This window comes from Mirounga angustirostris, unplaced genomic scaffold (assembly GCF_029215605.1).
Source record: "Mirounga angustirostris isolate CCGP_5_RB_7025 unplaced genomic scaffold, mMirAng1.0.hap1 SCAF_6, whole genome shotgun sequence".
In the NCBI taxonomy this organism is placed as follows: domain Eukaryota; kingdom Metazoa; phylum Chordata; class Mammalia; order Carnivora; family Phocidae; genus Mirounga; species Mirounga angustirostris.
In genome coordinates, this window is record NW_026991714.1 from 11,645,086 (window position 1) to 11,665,741 (window position 20,656).

At 43.9% G+C, this 20,656-nt stretch overlaps 2 protein-coding genes across 2 annotated transcripts in view; both read right to left on the minus strand.

The window, feature by feature from the left end:
- The window catches only part of MTARC1 (mitochondrial amidoxime reducing component 1), a 31,674-nt gene extending 20,221 nt beyond the window's left edge, over positions 1–11,453 (minus strand). Inside the window, exons 1-2 of the mRNA XM_045876856.3 lie at positions 10,916–11,453; positions 7,265–7,438 (exon numbers count right to left, since the gene is read on the minus strand). Of these exons, the coding sequence (XP_045732812.1) occupies positions 7,265–7,438; positions 10,916–11,202 (461 nt within the window). The 5' untranslated portion in view covers positions 11,203–11,453. The remainder of the gene's footprint in view (positions 1–7,264; positions 7,439–10,915) is intronic.
- Positions 11,454–16,571: 5,118 nt separating this feature from the next.
- MTARC2 (mitochondrial amidoxime reducing component 2) overlaps positions 16,572–20,656 on the minus strand; it is a 32,234-nt gene continuing 28,149 nt past the window's right edge. The window contains exon 8 of the mRNA XM_045876857.3: positions 16,572–16,910. The gene's annotated coding sequence lies outside the window, so the exon portion shown is untranslated. The remainder of the gene's footprint in view (positions 16,911–20,656) is intronic.

Below are 20,656 nucleotides of genomic sequence, written 5' to 3' on the forward strand. Positions count from 1 at the left end.
AGTTGCACAGAGAGAACGTGATTCTGTTCAGTTTCACGATAGTAAGGCTTTAACTTCTAGCAACATGTGATAATCATCTTTTTAAAAAGAAAGAACGGACCTCAGGTCCAGAGACTTCTGCAGGCAATATTTCTAGCTAGAATTAGGTAACATTCCACTTATAGCATATATTTTTTTAAAGATTTTACCTATCCACTTGAGAGAGAGAGAGCGCACGCACAAGCAGGGGAAGGGCAGAGGGAGAAGCAGACTTCGTGCTGAGCAGGGAGCCCGATGTGGGGCTCAATCCCAGGACCCTGGGATTATGACCTGAGCCAAAGGCAGATGCTTAACTGACTGAGCCACCCAAGTGTCCTGAGAAACACATTTCTTATGGAATTAAAATACTTTGATATTTTATTACTGAAGATGTATGTAAATGAACTCATTACACATCCTGTACAATAAGAAAATACTAAGAATAAGGAAAAAAAATTAATTAAATAAATAAATGCCTTTAAGGTCTTTTTTAAAAGCTGAATCAATTTGAAGGAAAACATTAAATAAATACAGTTGACTCTTGAACCACGTGGAGGTTAGGAGCATCAACCTTCCATGCAGTGGAAAATCCACATATAACTGTTGACCCCCCCCAAATGTAACTACTAATAGCCTACTGTTGACCAGAAGCCTTATGGGTAACATATAAACCGGTGATGAACACGTATTTTGTATGCTATATGTATTATCTATTGTATTCTTACAATAAAGAAAAGAAAATATTATTGAGAATCATAAAGAAGAGGAAATAAATTTATAGGACTGCACTGTATTTATTGAAAAAAATCTGCATGTTCAAATCCACAGAGTTCAAACCTGTGTTGCTCAAGGCTCAGCTGGATGCCCGAGACCCAGCATAAAGCATGGCTGGGTTGTACCAATGTCTGAAGTTTGGGAAAGAGGAGAGAGTCAGGTAGACCTACTTGGGGGTGCATCCTGTTCCCACAAATGACTAGCTCCATGACCTTGGCTTTATCTCTTACTTTGTGCCTTAGTTTCTTCATCTATATAATGGGGATAAAATCACAACCTTCTTATGAGGAGCACGGATCATCTATACAAAGTCCCGCAAACAATTCTGAGGTTTCGGATGTGCTCAGTAGATGGTAGTAATTATTCTAGTTTGGGGTTTTTTTTCCCAGTTATTTCAAGGGAGCTTTCTTCATAGCAGTCTCTTATGATCCTTTGTATTTCTGTGGTATCAGTTCTAATGCTTCCTCTTTTGTTTCTGATTTTATCTGAGTCTGCTCTCATTTCTCTTAATCTAGCTAAAAGTTTGTCAATTTTATCTTTTCAGAAAACCAGCTCTTATGTGTGCCAACTGTCCTCAAATTTTTAAAAAATAGGGGCGCCTGGGTGGCTCAGTCGTTGAGCGTCTGCCTTCAGCTTCCCAGGGTCCTGGGATCGAGCCCCACATCGGGCTCCCTGCTCAGCGGGAAGCCTGCTTCTCCCTCTCTCACTCCCCCTGCTTTCATTCCCTCTCTCGCTGTGTCTCTCTGTTGAATAAATAAAATATTTTTTTAAAAAAGTAAAAAAAAATTTTTTTAAATAAAAATAAACCAGCTCTCCATTTTGTTCACCTTTTCTATTATTGTTCTGGCCTCTGTTTCATTTATCTTACCAAAGATCTGCTCTGATCTTTGTTATTTCCTTCCTTACGTTAACTTCGGGCTTAGTGTGTTCTTTCTCTAACTCTTTGAGGTATAAAATACAGCTGTTTATTTGAGATCTTTCTTTTTTTCTAATGCCGGCATATATCACTATAAACTTCTCCTTGAAAACTGCTTTTGCTGCATCCCAGAGGTTTTGGTAAGTTGTGTTTCCATTTTCGATTGTTTCAAGACGTTTTCTTACATTTCCCTTTCGATTTCTTCTTTGACTCGCTGGTTGTTTAGAAGCGTACTGCTCAACTTCTGTACGTTTGTAAACTTTTCAGCTTTCCTCCTATTTTCATTTCCAATTTCATACCATTGTGGCTGTAAGAAAATATATGATACGATCTCAGTCTTCTTAGGTTTGCTGACTTTGTTTCGTGACTTGTCACAGGATCTACGCTGGAGAAGGCTTCTTCTGTGCTTGAGCAGAACATGTATACTGTTGCTGTTGGAGAGAATGTTCTGTAAATGTCTGTTAGGTCCACTCAGTGTCAAGTATGACTCAAGGCCAACATTTCATTAGTGATTTTCTCTCCACATGATCTATCCATCGTTTAAAGTGGGATACCGAAGTCCGGACTCTTGCTGTCTTGTCCACTTCTGTTAGTGTTTGCTTAACATATTTAGGAACTCCGAGGTGAGGGGGGGCGGCATATATATTTATGACTGGTACATATTCTTGATGAATTTATACCTTTTCGGGGCACCTGGGTGGCTCAGTCGGTTGAGCATCTGCCTTCGGCTCAGGTCATGATGTCAGGGTCCTGGGATCAAGTCCTGTGTCTGACTTTCTGCTCAGCGGGGAGTCTGCTTCTCCCTCCCCACTTCCCTATCCCACCCCCCCCCCAGCTTGTGCTCGCTCTCTCTCAAATAAATAAAATCTTAAAAAAAAATTTATCCCTTTTCATAATATAATGTCCTTTTTTGTCTCTTATTACAATCTTTGCCTGAAAGTCTATTTTGTTTGATTAAATACAGAAACCCTTGCTCTCTTTTGGTTTTTGGTTTCCATGTGTGTAAAATATCTTTTCTTAACCCTTCACTCAGAGCCTATGTGTGTCCCTAAAGTTGAAGTGAGTCTCTATGAGGCAGCATATATATGGGTCTTGTTTATCCATCCAGCCTCTGTGCCTTTGATTGGAGAATTTAATCCATTTCCATAAATTATTAATAACTAGGGGCTCCTGGGTGGTGCAGTCAGTTAAGCATCCAACTCTTGATTTCAGCTCAGCTCGTGATCTCAGGGCCGTGAGATTAAACCACCACATCGGACTCCACGCTTGGTGTGGAGACTGCTTAAGATTCTCTCTTGCCCAGGGGCGCCTGGGTGGCTCAGTCGTTAAGCGTCTGCCTTCGGCTCAGGTCATGATCCCAGAGTCCTGGGATGGAGCCCCGCATCGGGTTCCCTGCTCCACGGGAAGCCTGCTTCTCCCTCTCCCACTCCCCCTGCTTGTGTTCCCTCTCTCGCTGTGTCTCTCTCTGTCAAATAAATAAAATCTTTAAAAAAAAAAAAAAAAGATTCTCTCTTGCCCTCTCCTTCTGCCCCTCCCCCCACCAGCTGTTGAACACACTTGTGCACTGTCTCTAAAAAAAAAATTATTGATAACTAAGGACCAATTAATGCCATCTTATTATTTTCTAGCTGATCTGTAATTCCCTTGTTCCCTTCTTCCTCTTTTTCTATCTTCCCTTGTAAATTGGTGGTTTTCCATAGTGAAATGCTTTGATTCCCTTCCCTTTATCTTTTATGATTCCACAGTGGATTTTTTGCTCTGTGATTATCATAAGGTTTAATTAAAACATCTTATAGATACAGCAGTCTCTTTTATGCTGATAATTTAATTTTGATCTCATACAAAAACTCTACTCTTTTACTTCCCACTCCCTTTTATGATTCTGATGTCACAATTTACCTGTTTTTATATCACATATTTATTAACAAATTATTGTAGCTACAGTCGTAATACAACCATTATGCTAGACTTAAGTGATTAACACACCACATATTACAGCATTCCAGTATTCTGAATTTGATTTTGTGTTTATTTTTTATTTACTTCTTTTAGTAATCTCTACACCCAACACGGAGCTCAAATTCATGACCCCAAGATCAAGAGTCACATACTCTACCAACTGAGCCAGCCAGGTGCCCCAATTCTGTGTTTACCTTCATCAGTGTGTTGTATATTTTCATATGCTCTCATATTAGCATCTTTTCCTTTCAGCTTGAAGAACTTCTTCTAGCATTTCTTGTGAGGCAGATGCAGTGGTGATGAACTCCCTCAGCGTGTGTTTGTCTTGGAAAGTCCTTATCTGTCCTTCACTTCTAGAGGCTAGCTTTGCCAGAGAGAATATTCTTGATTGTCAATATTCTTGATCATCCCACTCTCTACTAGCCTGTAAGGTTTCTGCTCAGAAGTTGGCTAATAGCCTTATGGGGGTTCCCTTGTAAGTTACAAGCTTCTTGTCTCTTGCTGCTTTTAAGATTCTTTGTCTTTGATTCACGAACTTGGCGATGCAAAGGTCTCCCCAGATTTAAGAAGTTCTCAGCCATTACTTCTTTAAGTAAGTTTTCTGCCACTTCCTTTTTTCTTCTATGGGAACTCCAATAATTCACCAATTGTTTCTTTTAATGGTAATCCATAGAGCACATTGGCTTTTTTCACTCTTTCATTCTTTTTAATTTAATTCTCTTTAATTCTCCTCTGACTGGATAATTGAAAGATCTGGTCTTCAGTCCCAAAGATTCCTCTGTTTGCTTGACCCATGTTGCTGTTATAACACTCTAGTGCATTTTTCATTTCATTCATTTTATTCTTCAGCTCCAGAATTTCTCTGTGGCTCTTTTTTTTTTTTTTAATCATTTCTATCTCTTTTTTTCGCTTCTCACTTTGCCCATTCATTATTTTCCTGTTTTCACTGAATTGTCTCTCCATGTTTTCTTGCATCTCATGGATGGGGTTTCCTTAAAACAGCTATCTGAGTGCTTTATTGGGTAAATAATACACCTCCATGTCTTTGAAATAGGTTACTAGGTTCCTATGCTCTCTGGGTGATGTCATGTTTCATTGACTTTTCATGTTCCTTGGGGTTTTATATTGCCGTTTTCATATTTGAGTGGGAGTTACCTCCTCCAGTCTTTACCAACTGCCTTCCTAGAGAAGATTCATAAATACCCACAATATGAGGCCCTTATATTAGCACAATTTGTTCTCTGCCTTTTTCCTTTCTCTTCCCACATTTCTTCTATGTTCTGAGCAGCTTCAGCTGTGTCATTGGCTCCAACATTCCACTGACACACTGTCCCAAAAAATCCAAGCCAAAAAAAATCCAAATGTTCCTAAAACTTTCGACAAAGATAATGTAGGCATGGTTTGAGGCTATTTGCCTGAATAATCCATATAATGGCCCTAATTCTCTGTATCCCATTAGTGGCGGGCATGGCTTGTAAGAAAATCAAGCAACAACCTCAACAGTAAAAACAGGTGTACCGGCTATGATCATGACCTTTTGAAAGTGACCCCAGCACCCCAAGACTCATCAGAAATCTTTAAGAGACTGTGGGCTGAAGTTACAACTCCTTCACAAGAGAATGGCCTGCACTGCCAAAGAAACCCAGGTCCAAAAGGTCCTTGACATCTTCACCCTAAGAGTCTGTAAACTATTGTAACATGTTTAAACCTCCTCATTTTGCAATTTCCAAACATGCTCTTGTTTAGTTGTTGAGTGTGGATCAAAGAGCCTGTATGGGGCCATGAAAAAAGTTTCCACATAATTCCAAAAGAATAATTAAGTGGAAAAAAATAACCACAAGAAAGTATGGGTAGATACCTAGTCATGACAAAGAAACGGGAACCAGGATGTGAACAAATATATAATACAAATTGCAACAGACATATTAAAAAGTTTGCCTCAGGGACAGCTGGCTGGCTCGATCCGTGGAGGATGCAACTCTTTGATCTTGGGGTTGTGCGTTCAAGCCCCATGTTGGGTATAGAGCCTACTTAAAAAAAAAAAAAAGTAAAAATAAGAAGTTTGCCTTGGACAATAAATTAAATGCAAATCACAGCAACAAGAAACTGCCATCTTTTTCCTATAAAAATGGCCAAATATTTTTGAACATAGTGGTCAGAATGCAATTAGACAGAGATGCCCATAAAATACTGGTAGCTATACTAGTTGGTATAACCATTCTGCAAAACTATTTAGCAACATATATCAAAAGTCTATAGTTTCTTCTTTCTAGCAAAACCACTGCTAAAAATTTTTTCCTAAGGAAATAATAAGCATTTTGAACAAAGATTTACACCAAGATTTTTTCACATTCTTCTTCACACCTGGAAATAATGGAAAACAATCCAAATATTTAATTGTGGGAACATGTTAAAATGCATTATAAGACACACCCTCAGAATGAAATAGTAGGCCAACGGGAAAACTGTTATTTTTGAAGATTTTGAACAATATGAAAAGGTGGGGCACCTGGGTGGCTCAGTCGTTAAGCGTCTGCCTTCAGCTCAGGTCACGATCCCAGGGTCCTGGGATCAAGCCCCGTATCAGGCTCCCTGCTCAGCGGGAAGCCTGCTTCTCCCTCTCCCACTCCCCCTGCTTGTGTTCCCTCTCTCACTGTCTCTCTCTCAAATAAATAAATAAAATCTTTAAAAAAAAAAATATGAAAAGGTACTCAACATATCAAGTATATGGCAGTATTCAAGACTCTGATTTTTATATTATTTCTTTTAAAGTATTAACTACAAAGACAGAAAACATCAGAATACAGTTATATATTATAGTTACCTCACAGGTTTTTCTTTACTCCTTTTTTTAGTATTTTCCAGTTTTTCAACTACAAATATGTATTACATTTATAATTTTAAAAAACCCATCAAATTAAAATAAGAACACGTTATGTCTGAAACTCTAAAATATTACAGAAATTAGATGGATATTGCATCTTATAAACTTCTGGGGATCTTTAGATATTTTTCAGCTAACTCGGATCTACATTTTTTGATGTGATGTTATTTTCTATGATAGGCTATGGACTCCATTCAGCGTTCACAATGCATTTTAATTCAAGATGCAGAAACGATGACAAGAGTAAAATTAGACCAAATTCTAATTTCCCCATAATGGGATAAAAAATCACCTCAAGACATCAGGTCTCAGAAGCAAAGCTAGTTTTCTTAGACTGTTTCCTTATAGCCCTTCTAATGTCGGGGAAAGAGCCTCTGTACAAAGGCCCTTCACGGCTGAAATCTCCACCCTCGCTATCACGCAGACAGACCCCTGGGCACATGCAAGTTGGATCAGTCTCCTGGTTGCAGCGGTCTTTTCTATCTTAGAACGTCCTTTCATTAGTACTAAATATCACAGTTCACAAAAACATTTGTGACTCCCTTCCTAACTCAGATATGGAAGGTTCCCGGTCTCTCCAAGCGTAACAGGGCAAGTCCAATGGTAATACCTAGATCTCATCTCACGCCTTCCCGGACACTGTCCACCATCACTCCCACCTCATCTCTGTCCTTCCTCCTCTGGTGGTGGTATTTTCTCCACCCCTGCCTTACCTGCACTTGCACACCGCATTCGTGGCCGGTGTCTTGAGGGGCAACTGCAGGTCCTTCGTGTAGGCTGCACTGAGAGTCAGGGCATCACCCTCACAAGTCAGGGAAATCAGGACCAGACGAGGCTCCTGTCGAGCTGTAACCATGTTCCCCTTCTCATTGATCACCAGCCAAAACCTGCCATGTTCAAAACACAAGATACGCATGGCCCACCATGACCAGCGGTCAGTCTCTGTGGGAGCTTCGGGCATATAAATGTCCTCTTTGATTTCCTCCCTGTCAGCTTGGTGTGTGTGAGTTTGTATGTCTGTGTGTGTGTGTGTCTGCCTGTCTATCCTTAAACACCAACTCAGCAGCACAGCAAGACTGAGTCTGTCTGTTAATTTCAAAGGGTTTAGGAACCGGTCAAGCGTCCAATATATATAATAGCTTCGGAACATTCTGAGCTCCTGGATGGCACAGAAATCAAAGATGTTATTATATTTTCATCTCAGCTGCTAGAAATTCTGACCACTTTCATTAAACATGCCCCAAAAAGATGACAAGAAGCTATTTCCTGGAAAGACGTCAAAAGCACAAGGAAGCACCATGCCCGGCACACAGTAGGCCCTGGGCTCCTGCAGTGAAATAACAAGACTGTGGCTCTGTTGTTCTCAGAGCACGGAGCTCAGTGGGACAGCACAGGATGCCACTTACACCAAATCCACCCCTACCTTTTTAAAAAATTCATGTTTCGATATTCAGGGCGGTGAATTCTGCAATTTGCTCAAAGGTCTATTGTTACTACGGCCAAAAATTTTTCTGGCACAACACTCCTGATCTAGAGGCACTTCCCAGAAAAAAAAAAAAAAAAGATAACTGGAGAAATAAGAGCAGTCGAAAACGGTTTCAGGGGTGGGAGGTGGGGAGTCATTTGTATAGGTTATTTCTCAGCTACTGAGGAAGCAGAACATATTGGCATGTTGGTAATTTCAATTCACACCGGACCAAGTGATTACAGGTATAGAAGTGAGCTGTGCTTTTGGGGTCCATAAACATAACATGCCAGTGAAGATGTGAGGTTGTTAAAGAGCTTCCTTGCATCACCTCCAGCAGGTCATCATGGCTGAGATGTTTCAGCTACGCTGGAAAAACAAGGTTAGTGGGAGCCCTTTCCTCAACTGCCCGTTTATCAGTCCTCATCCTGGACCCAGACAGAGCGCTGCCCTGCTCCAAATCTTTTGTACCAGGACATGAATATTCTTCTTCATGTAATAATTCTTCCAGGTAATGATGGAAGCCTGATCTTTCCTTTCTTTTTAATATTTTAAAGTAATCTCTATGCCCAACAGGGGGCTCGAACTCACGACCCCAAGATCAAGAGTCTCAGGCTCCTCCCACTGAGCCAGCTGGGCATCCTGGCAGTCTGACCTTTCTAAACCACCAATCTAATCAGGTCACCCCCCTCATGGAAAATCCCTTCATGGCTCCTGCTTTCAGGATAAAACCCTAACTCTTCGACAAGGCAGGCAAGGCCCTTCATAACCCAGCTGCCCTCCCAGCCATTCACAACTCCCTGTGCCCTCACGCAGGCCAGCCTTTTTCTTTTTTAATTTTTTTATTGTGGTAAAATATGTACAACATAAAGTGCCTGGATGCTCTTAAGTATATCCAAAAGGATTGAAACCAGGGCCTCACACAGACACTTGCACACTGATGTTCATAGCAGCATTATTCACACCACCAAAACATGGAAACAACATCAACAGAGAACAGATATTTTTTCAATGTGTTTTTAATCATTTTAGGTGCACAATTCAGTGGCATTAAGTACCTTCACAATGTTATGCAACCATCACCACTACCAATTTCCAAAACTTTATCATCCCAAATAGAAACTTTGAACCCATTAAGCAATAACTCCCCATTCCCCCTCTCCCCCTGAGCCCCTGGTAAACTCTAATCCACTTCCTGTCTCCCTGAATTTGCCAATGCAGCTATTTCATATAATTAGGATCATGTATTTGTCCTTTTGTGCCTGACTTATTTCACTTAACATAATGCTTTCAAGATTTATCTATGCTGTAGTGTGTATCAGAACTCCGTTCCTTTTTGTGGCCAAACAATATTCCATTGTGTATAGATGTTGTTTATCCATTCATCTGCCGGTGGATATTTGAGTTGATTCCATCTTTTGGCCACTGTGAGTAATGCTGCAGCGATCACTGGTGTAGATGTATCTGCCTGGTTTCAATTCCTTCCGGCAATTCCCTAAGAGTACACTCACCTTTTCCCCAGCATACCTCCCCTCCAAGTCCAGGGTCTTTACCTAGCTTACTCCATGTCTCTCTCTCTCTAGAATGTTCCTCTCCCAATTTACTTGCCTGGAAAGTTCATAATTATTTTTGAATATTCAGTTCAAGCTATGATGTTATTCCTGCCCACCCCAGGCGGTTTCTGGTGCTCCTTCTCTGCGCTCCCCGGTACTTGTCACACTGAGTCCAGTAAGCCTTTGTTTGCTTGTCCCGATCCCACTTCGTGGTAGTGGGTGGACAAAAATAGTGTCTGCTCTGATTGTTATTTACTAATATATGAGCTCAGGAAATATTCCCAGTCCATACAGTAAAATGACAACGCCCCTTGCCTCTGGGGCCTACAAAATGAATTCAATAAATTCTACCATCTTGCAGAGTCAGAAAACTCCGTACAAACCATGAAGTATCTAGGACTCTTGGCTTCCTTCCTGAAGCAAAGATGCATAGCTCACTCTTCACTAATGCTGTGAGTTGCCCTCTGTCCCGAGAGCTGCAAGGAGGAAAAGCTACAGCCCCCCCCCCGCCCCCATCTGCCCCCCCACCCCCACCCCGAGTTCTGGGTTCCCTGCAGGAGCTGTGAGGGCTGGTCTGGGAGGAAAGAGCTTAAAGTGCAGCCTTACGATGAGGCTCCGGGCTGGCCTGACGCCAGACCCAGAGGAGAACAAAGCTGCTCGCTCGGGGCCTCTTGTGCCTTCCCTGAACCCCAAGCGTTCACGCAGATCGTGACTACCCAGATAGGGCCTTAACAGGACTTCACAAAGCACCCGCGTGCTGAAGAAAACGAGAGTCCTGGTCCCCCCGCTGGGTGGCGCGGGACCTCGGTTTCTTTATCCATGCAAGAGGGCTTGTGAGAATTAGGGGAAAGAGCACGTGCAGTAGAACTTCCTCAGCGGCAAGAAGCTGAAGCTTCAGTGGCTGTCATTATGATTATGCGCTCCACCTTGGTGCGCTCCTTGAGGGCTGGGCTCCGCGGCCCCAAGTTTCCCCCAGTTCTCCAGAGACAATTAACAAAACTAATGTGGCGGGGACCAATCCCTGGGCGCTCGTCGCCTCCGCCAGCTGGAGTTGAAGTCCGTTTGCACACTGGCAGACACCGGACGCCAAGACCACTCCCGGGCAGGAGCGCAGAGGTGAAAGCGCCCATGGGAGGTGGGAATCCAGCTGTCTCCGGGAATTGGGTCGGGACACAGAGCCCCAGGGTCCCGGGCCCTGGGGTCCGCTGCCGGGAGGTAATGGCCCCTCGTGCTCTTCGTCCTTGCCCCACTGTAAGGGAAGGAAGGACCTGGTGGCGGGCTCCGCAGACCAGCCCGCTCCCGCCCGCGGCCGGAGCCCGCCCCGCGCAGCCCCGGCCCGGCCCTACCTGTCCCGCAGGTGGCCGCAGCGCAGCCCCAAGGCCGTGCCCTCCGCCGCGCTCACCGGCACCCCCTTGCACGACTTGACCGGGTAGATCCAGAGCTGCGCCACGGTGCCCACCTGCTGCAGCCGCCGGCGCCGCCTGGAGCGCGCGCGGCGCCAGGCCACCGTCCCCAGCGCCACGGCGGCCAGTCCCAGCGCGGCCGCCCCGAGCCAGGCGGGCCGGGACGGCGCGGGGAGGCGCGGCGCGGGGAGGCCGAGGCTGCCCGGAGCCCACGAGCCGGCGGCGCCCATGGCCGAGCGCGCGGGGGCGGCTCCGGCGGGGCCTTCCCCCGACGCCCAGCCGTCCGCGGGCGGGAGCGCGGCGGCCGCTGGGGGTGCGGGGGCGGTGCGGCCCTTGGCCGGAGCCCAAAGGGCAGGCCGCTCCCAGGGCCGCGGCCTCTTCCTGAGGGGTGGCCCCCGGGCGCCGGCGGTGGGAGGGGGTGGCTCCGCGCCGCACAGCCTCCTCCGCCTTCCGCGGCCGGCGGCTGCAAGGCCGTGCGCCCTCCCTCCCGATCGCTACAGGCGACCACTTTCTTTACGAATTTGTGCGTTTTTATTAAACCTAAAGTGGTCCCAGATACCAAACTTGCAGGACTAAAGCGTGATTTCTAAATTCGAAATCCGGCGGCCGGGAGATCCCTGCCTTGGGGAGAACGGGGCGCCGGTGGGCCCGACGCGGCCGGCACGGAGCGTCCCGCTGCCCTCTGCCACCCTCCCCGCTGGCCGCGCGGGAACGAAGGAGCTCGCGGGAGTGGGGATCAGCGCGGACGGAGGCCGCCGGGCGCCAGGGCCCGCGAACCGCGGCTGGCGAGGAGCGGGCGGTTGCCCGGGGCTCTCCTAGCGCCCGTCACAGCAGCACTGGGCGGCGGAGAGCGCCCTCTACAGGGCTTAGGGGGCGGTGCGCCCCTGGCCGCGGTCCCAGGGGTCGTAGTTCGGAAGGTTGGTACTGGCCCAAGATCCTGAGGTTTTTTCAGGGCAGAAGGGAATGTCCACCAACGCTGCAGGCACTTTCAAATCAGGTCATGTTTCAAACAACAAGGTCAGCCATCAGGATCAGGGTGGTTTAAGAGTCTTAGGTTCCTGTTTGATGTGCCAGACTGTTAAAGAAAAAATTATTCTGACACTTGTTAAAACCTAAGGAAGACTTCTTTTGAGACTATTGCTGATCTAAGATCAGGAACAAGACAAGGATGTCCACTCTTCTCACTTTATTCAACAGAGTACTGGAAGTCCTAGCAGAGCAATTAGGAAAGAAAATAAAAGGCATCCAAATGAGAAAGGAAGAAGGAAATCTGTGTTGCAGATAACATGATCCTATATATAGAAAACCTAAAAGACACCACCAAAAACTATTAGAATAACTGAATTCAGTAAAAAACAATATACAAAAATCAGTTGCATTTCTATACATAACAACAAGCCATCAGAAGAGAAATTAAGAAAAGTAATACCATTTATATCAAAAAGAATAAAATATCTAGGAATAAGTTTAACCAAGGAGGTGAAGGATCAGTACACTGAAAATTATAAAATATTAATCAAAGGAATTAAAGAAGACAGAAATAAAAGCAAAGTTGTTCAGTGCTCATGGATTGGAAGAATTAATTTTGTTAAAATATCCATAAAACACAAAGCAAGCTACAGAGTCAATGAAATTTCTATCAAAATTCCAATGGCATTTTTCAAAGAAACAGGAAAAAAAAAACAATCTTAGGGTGCTGGCCGGCTCAGTCGGTGGAACGAGGGACTCTTGATCTTGGGGTTGTGAGTTCAAGCCCATGTTGGGTGTGGAGATCACTTAAAAATGAAATCTTTAAAAAAAAAAAAAAGAAGGGTGCCTGGGTGGCTCAGTGGGTTAGGCGTCTGCCTTCAGCTGGGGTCACGATCCCAGGGTACTGGGATCGGGCCCCTTGTCGGGCTCCCTGCTCAGTGGGGAGCCTCCTTCTCCCTCTCCTGCTCCCCCCACTTGTGCATGCTGTCTTTCTCTCTGTCAAATAAACAAATAAAATCTTTAAAAAAAAGAAAAAATCCTAAAATTTGTAGCCAAAGTAATCTTGAGAAAAAAGAACAAAGCTGAAGGCATCATATTTCCTGTTTTCAAACTATATTACAAAAGCTATAGTGATCAAAACAATATAGTATCAGCATAAAAACAGACACGTGGATCAATGGAACAGAATAGAGAGAAGAAATAAACCCATGCATATATGGTCAATTAATTTATGACAAAGGAGCCAAGAATATACAAAGGGGAAAGGATGGTCTCTTCAATAAATGGCAGGGGCCAAACTGTTACATGAAAAAGAATGAAACTGGACCTCTATCTTACACCATACAGAAAAGTCAGCTCAGGGCGCCTGGGTGGCTCAGGCAGTTAAGCATGTGCCTTCGGCTCAGGTCATGATCCCAGGGTCCTGGGATCGAGTCCCGCATCAGGCTCCCTGCTCGGAGAGGAGCCTGCTTCTCCCTTTGCCTGCTGCCCCCCCTGCTTGTGCATGCTCTCTCGCTCTCTCTCTGACAAATAAATACAATCTTTAAAAATAAATAACAATAAAAATAAAAATGAGCAGCAGAACTAAGCCGACATTTTTCCATAGAAGACAAGAGGTATGTGAAAAGGTGCTCACCATCAATCATCAGGGAAATGCTACCACCTTACATGTGTTAGAATGGCTATTATCAAGAAGAGATAACAAGTGTTGGGGAGGATGTGCAGAAAAGGGAACCCTTGTGCACTGTTGGTAGGAATATAAATTGGTGCAGCCACTAATGGAAAACAGTATGAAGTTTCCTCAAAAATTTAAAAACAGAACTGCCATAGGATCTAGCAATTCCACTTCTGGGTATTTATCCAAAGAAAGAGAAAACACTCATTTGAAAAGATTTACGCACCCCCATGTTCATTGCAGCATTATTTCCAATAGCCAAGACATGGAAACAACCTAAGTGTCCACTGGACAGATGAACAGATAAAGAAAATGTGGTGTGTACCTATAATGGAATATTATTCAGTCTTATTTAAAAAAAATGAAATCCTGCCCTTCAGGACAAAGTGGATAGACCCTGAGGGCATTATGCTAAGTGAAATAAATCAGATAGAGAAAGACAAATACCATATGATCTCATTTATATGTGGAATCTAAAACAAAAACAAAAATAAAAACTCATAGATACAGAGAAGAGACTGGTGGTTGCCAAGGGCAGGGGGTAGGCGGTGGGCAAAATAAATGAAGGTGGTCAAAAGACCCAAATTTCCAGTTGCAAAAGAAATAGGTTCTGGGGACGTAATGTACAGTATGTTGATTATAGTTAACAATGCTGTGTTTGTGGGGACGCCTGGGTGGCTCAGCCTCTACCTTCAGCTCAGGTCATGATCGAGGGTCCTGGGATCAAGCCCCACATTGGGCTCCTTGCTTGGTGGGGAGCCTGCTTCTCCCTCTGCCTGCCATTCCCCCTGCTTGTGCGCTCTCTCTCTCTCTCTCTCTGACAAATCAATAAATAAAATCTTAAAAAAACAAAACAATGCTGTGTTGTGAATTTAAAAGTTGCTAAGAGATTTCATCTTAAAAGTTCTCATCCCAAGAAAAAAATTACAACTGTGTAAGGTAATGGACATTAACTAGACTTATTGTGATCATTTCATAATATACACATACACCAAATCATTACATTATATACCTTAAATGAATACAATGTTATAGGTCAATAAAAAAAATAAGACATTTGCAATAGAGATATAACAATAGGGCTCAACTCTGAACACAGCAAAGACAAGTGGGGATTTGTAGCCAAGATGCAGAGAGACAGGGTCAGTGGATGGAAGATTACTTCAGGGAAAACATCAAGGGTAGGAGGACTCTTGTTAAACTGACTTAACGGGATTCTTGCTGAAGGGAGGCCAAGGTCTTATACGTCGAAGGTGGCGATGAGGAACTCAATTCTACAATACGAGTGATCAGATAGCCAAGGTGAGGACACTCTCAAAATGATTTAGCAGGGTTCTTGCTAAACTGAGCTAGGCAGGCCTGGCAAGGCCAGAGTCAAGGTTGCGGCCTGGTGGAGAAGAAGCTTCAGAGGAGCCTAACTAGTTTGGTCAAGGAGAGAGACAGCCTAGAACAGTACAATTCAAGACCCCACCAGAACTGTCCACACAACTGGAGAATGTCTTAAATCAGTAAAGGGAAAGTCTCCAAAGCAGAGCAATTCTTTTTTCGCCAGCTGACAACACACATCGAGGCCCTTTAGTGCTCAGGGAAGATCTGTCTGAACACTGTTCACCATAGATATTTAGGCCTACACGGATTATATCTGTCCTATTCTCTCGTTCAACCCCAGGTCCCCCTTTCCCTGCCCTACTCCTGTGAAAGCCAGGAACTGTGTTCAGAGTACAGGGGTCAAAGTTACTTCCACTGTTATGGTACAGCAGTGACTGCCTCTTCCAGGAATGAGCTGGAGGGAGAAGGGGCTTGGGTAAATCTAGCTTTCCACAGAGAAATGTTGATGGATGGTGATGTGCGCCACGAGAATAGAGCGGAGTACACACATCTGAGCAGGACACAGGACTCGAGCTCCATATTCTCCATGTTCTCCACAGAAAACCAGCTCATGGGCACTCAATTTTGTGTATTTCTGATTATCTCCTTCTCTAATTTCTCTTCAGAAATTTAGTTCAGTTTAGTTTTTATTTATTCATTTAAGTCATCTCGACACCCAAAGTGGGACTTGAACTCGAGATCCCAAGATCAAGAGTCGCATGCTCTTCTGACTGAGCCAGCCAGGTGCTGCTGTCTTCAGAAATTTTAAAAGGAAAAAATCTGCTTCTCTATTTCAATGGCTGACTTTAAAGTCTCCTTTGATAATCTCCTCACGGTCACTGGCCATCCTGCCTCAGTGGGCCTTCTGTGTAGTTCCTGATGCCCCCCACCCCCCACCCACCACGGGAGGTAATGTTTGCAGAGTCCACTCCTGTCTCTGGAGGGAAACCCTCTGCTAGGTTACTAGAAAAGAGTAAAGAAAAATGAATACCAGCGACCGAAGTTCTAATATAAAATGAGAGAAGCCCTGACGCAGACTCATAAATACCAAAGAAAAAGTACAACTGAGATTCACATTTATTAATATTAAAGAAACCACAAAATTATAAGTGGGTTAATTCATCCACATATTTCTTCAGCAAGGATTTGTTTAGTCATACCAAAATAGTCCATCTCCCTTCGTTACAAAAAAAATTATTTGCACCTAAAAAAAAGTGCTCATTCTTTCCTCCTCCTCCCTCCTGTTCTCAAAATTCCATTCTTTTTAAAATCCCATCTTTTCTTCATCATACTTGGAATTCCAGGCGATGCATCTGGCAGTTACACACAGATTACTTCCATATGGCTTCAGGGAGGCTTAATCGAATATAAAAACAAGATCTATAAAATAACTTCCATACTCACGTACAACCTGATTCCAAAACCCATGAGCAAAAAGTTGACAGAATTCAACAGCCATGTAAAGACCAAGAACAGGAATTTGTGTTAACATGTAAAAGGCACATCAAAAAACAGTGATCTCATTTCCTATTCCTCCCAAAAGACGAATGATAGGTAATACAATGTCAACACTGAGAAAAAGTTTTGTAGCTTTTTAACTCATTCTTTAAGCTTTCTTTACTCATCAATATTAACATCAGGGATTGAGAAGTGTAATTGCTATAGTAACATTCAAAACAATTTCACAGACAGTTTCACTTATTTCAAAAGTCCTCAATACCTAAAATCTATTTATCTTCTTATTTCTGAATCGCCTCTAATACTTTTCCTGCATTAACTGCGGAGCATGCGTAACTTCAAAAAGTTAAAACTGGAGATTCATTTCCAGGGTGAAGATGGCCACAGGCTGGTTAGCAAGGATGCGCTGAGGTGGTGGTGTTGCTGCTGTAGGAAAAATCCTAAAGAAAGCCTCCTGGACGTTGGAACCTGAATAAATGACAAGGACCTCTGATTATCTGGTTATTTCTCCTACAGGTCATAAATAGCTCCAACACTCACAAAACAGTCCCTCAATGAGGTTAAAATGCAGGAAACATAAACTATGTCCTGTGCCAAATTACCTCCATGGGAAAAAGCAGCCTGTTAATACTGAGAGGCCCACCCAGGTCTGGGCAAGAGCCCAGAGCCAGGATCTCCCCCACGTGGCACGAGGGGGTGCACAGGGGAGGAGCGCTTTTGAAAACCACTGGTCAGGATGCTATAATATATGCCTGTATCCTGCGAATCAATAATTCCACTTTAGCAATCTAGTTTCAGAAAAACACTCAATTGTAAAATGGCCCTGGGGGCACCCGAGTGGCTCAGTTGGTTAAACGTCTAACTTTAGCTGGGGTTGTGATCTTGGGGTCCCAGGATTGAGCCCCACAAAATGCTCCCCACTTGGCAGGGAGTCAGCTTGTTCCTTTCCCTCTGCCCCTTCCCCCGCTTGTGCACTCTCTCTCAAATGAATAAATAAAATCTTTTTAAAAAATAATAAAATAAAATGATTCTGCACACAAAGATATACACTGTATTTTTTTTTTTTAAGATTTTATTTATTCATTTGAGAGAGAAAGAACACATGAGAGGGGATAGGGTCAGAGGGCGAAGCAGACTCCCTGCCGAGCAGGGAGCCCGATGCGGGACTCGATCCCGGGACTCCAGGATCATGACCTGAGCTGAAGGCAGTCGCTTAACCAACTGAGCCACCCAGGCGCCCCTCACTGTATTATTATTTACAACAAAATTGGATATATTCCAAGTGTCAAATACTATAAAATGGTGTTTAGAACACGGTGTATATTTCTACATGTAATGTTACGAAGCCATCAGAAATGACCTTTGAAAAGACTGGAGGTCTATGAAAGTATATATGATACATAGTTCTGCATATATTTACCATACGATACATGGATGATATATATCTATATATATCATATGATGTACAACATATATCTGTATATAGTATATATGATTATATATATGTATATGTTATCTATATCATACAGATTATGGCTACACTAAGCAAACAAAAAAACCAACCAGAATAAAATTTTTAAACAGTGACAATGGGTGATTTCTTTCCCCAACGTGGCTGGTATTTTCTAAATTCACCGTGAGGAACATGTATTGCTTCTACAATGGAACAGATGAACTTTTACATAATTGAACTTTAAATGAATAAGTAACCCCATGCAAATATTAACCGCTACCTTTGCTTTAACCAACCTGTCATATAAAGAATCCAGAACGCAGAAACCAGGCTAGGCTCACCAAGTAGATGAGTAACATTACCGTGATTTTTAAATCCCAGCAGCAACGCCCACCAGAGAGGAAAGTTCTCCATGCTTCTAGGGCGTGGGCAGCAGGACAAGCGCCCTGGGTTTGTGTGGGGGACCGCTGGATAATAAGGCTGAAAAGTTGCTCAGGGCCCAGTGGCCAACATCATCTCGGCCATGTGCACGATCTGGTCACTCCCACATCCCTCGCCATGCCCACAGCTTGCACCTTGCTTAAGACACATGTTGCCACCCCCGCCTGGCCTTTCACGTCCCCTCCCAGCTCCAGTCCATCCCACGCATGTGTTAAAGAGCAAAATTTAACTGAGTAAGTTGAAAGATCTAACTGACTTTATTAAACGATTCATGAATCGCACAGCATCCCATCTAGCAAGGAGAGGGGAGCTCCACTGACCTAAACAGAAGAAAGGTTTTTAAAGGCAGAGAAAAGACATAAAAAGAAGAACGGACTTTGTTAGCAAGGAATGCACTGTTTAGGCAAGGCTGCCCTCCTCTGGAGAGAACGGTCTACCAGTCAATTTCCTAGTTTTGACCAGGAAGTTCCATGTTGCCTGGTTAAAGCTTACATCCCTGGGGAATTGACACTGCAGTTAGGTTAGATATTAAGTCTTGGTTTACTCACTTGAAGCCTTAACTTAGTGAGGCCACTTTAGGGCTGTGGTTTTCTGGTTAACAATTCCCCCCTTTCGATCAGACTCTCAGCTGAACTGAGAGTTGTGCTCAAAATTTAAGGCATTAGCGTCACGCTCAGCTGGCCTCTGTGGTGCTTGAAGCTTCTGTTGATCCTCTGTGTGGCATTCACAGATCATGGTGTTTTTGCTTTATCTCTGGGAAATTCATGGGTTACGACAAGGTCTGCATTCCTTAAGTCTGTTGTTCTCTGTTCCTTTTCTGCCATTGTAGTCTTACGGAGAGCATGTGCTTGGTGGTTAGTGGTTGTGATCAGACATTTAAAACTTTTGAAAGGATACAGGGGCACCTGGGTGGCTCAGTCAGTTAAGCGTCTGCCTTTGGCTCAGTCATGATGCCGGGGTCCCAGGGATGGAGCCCCGCATCAGGATCCCTGCTCAGTGGGGAGTCGGCTTCTCCCTCTCCCTCTGCTCCTCCCCCCACTCGTGCATGCACTCTCTCTCACTCCCACTCTCTCTCTCAAACAAAAATCTAAAAAAAAAAGAAAAAGTTTTTGAGAGGATACAATGTACCAGGAAGATTATTATAATCACTATAAGCAGGATAATCCCTGATGTTTAGAGTTCACTTAGAAGCCTTGGTGCCCAAGACCCAAACCAATCAAAATCAGATCAAAGACAGACCCCACTGAAGGGGTCATCCTTTAAGCCAAGTGGCTTGCTCAATGATCTCAGGTAAGTGAGTTTTAGTTTCTCCAGAAGTGTCAATCCAGGTACAGCAGGTGGTGGTGGCCACAGCAAGATACCTCCTTGCTCAGCTCAAAGATAATCAAGAGCTGTCCCATTATTATCAAAACTACTTTGGCAGAGAGTCTAAGGATCTTTGTTGGGTAGCCATTGCTTTAGCAGCAGATTCTGTAATAATTTTAAGAATTAAGGGCGCCTGGGTGGCTCAGACGGTTAAGCGTCTGCCTTCGGCTCAGGTCATGATCCCAGGGTCCTGGGATCGAGTCCCGCATCGGGCTCCCTGCTCCTTGGGAGCCTGCTTCTCCCTCTGCTTCTCTCTCTCTCTCTCTGTCTCTCATGAATAAATAAATAAAATCTTTTAAAAAATAATAATAATAATTTTAAGAATTAAGAAATCAGCCCCATTTTTTTGAGAGAGAGAGAGAGAAAGTGTGTTCACATGGTGTGTAAACGGGGGGGGGGGGGGCGGGTTGCAGAGGAAGAGGGAGAGAATCTTAAGCAAGTTCCACCTTCAACGCGGAGCTGGATGTAGGGCTCAATCTTACAACCCTGAGATCATGACCTGAGCTGAAATCAAGAGTCGGATGCTTAACTGACTGAGCCACCCAGGCACCCCGAAAATTAGCCTCATTTACATTTATTCCTAACTAGGGAAACAGGGACCTGTCAAAAGGAGTGAATCCTGAACTGAAACCCCACTGGTAGGTCCCTTTTAACTCAACAATGTAAATGTAGCCTTAGCAACGGCCTGCGAGACAGAATGAGTGTATTATCTTTCCAAGCTAAGGCCAGAATAAAGGAAAGGAAAAGAAGAAGGGTTTTATGTTCAAGTATGAAGTCTTGATCTTGGTCATGGGTGGAAGCAGTCTACTGCAATGTCAGCGATTTCTCTTCCTCCTCAATTTAATTTCTAGGTCTTCAGGGTCTGTATAGGACCAGGGGTCACGTAGAGCCTTCTTCTGCTTTGTGATGTGTACCCAGGACTTAACACCTTCTAGATTTGCAGCAGGGTCTGCGG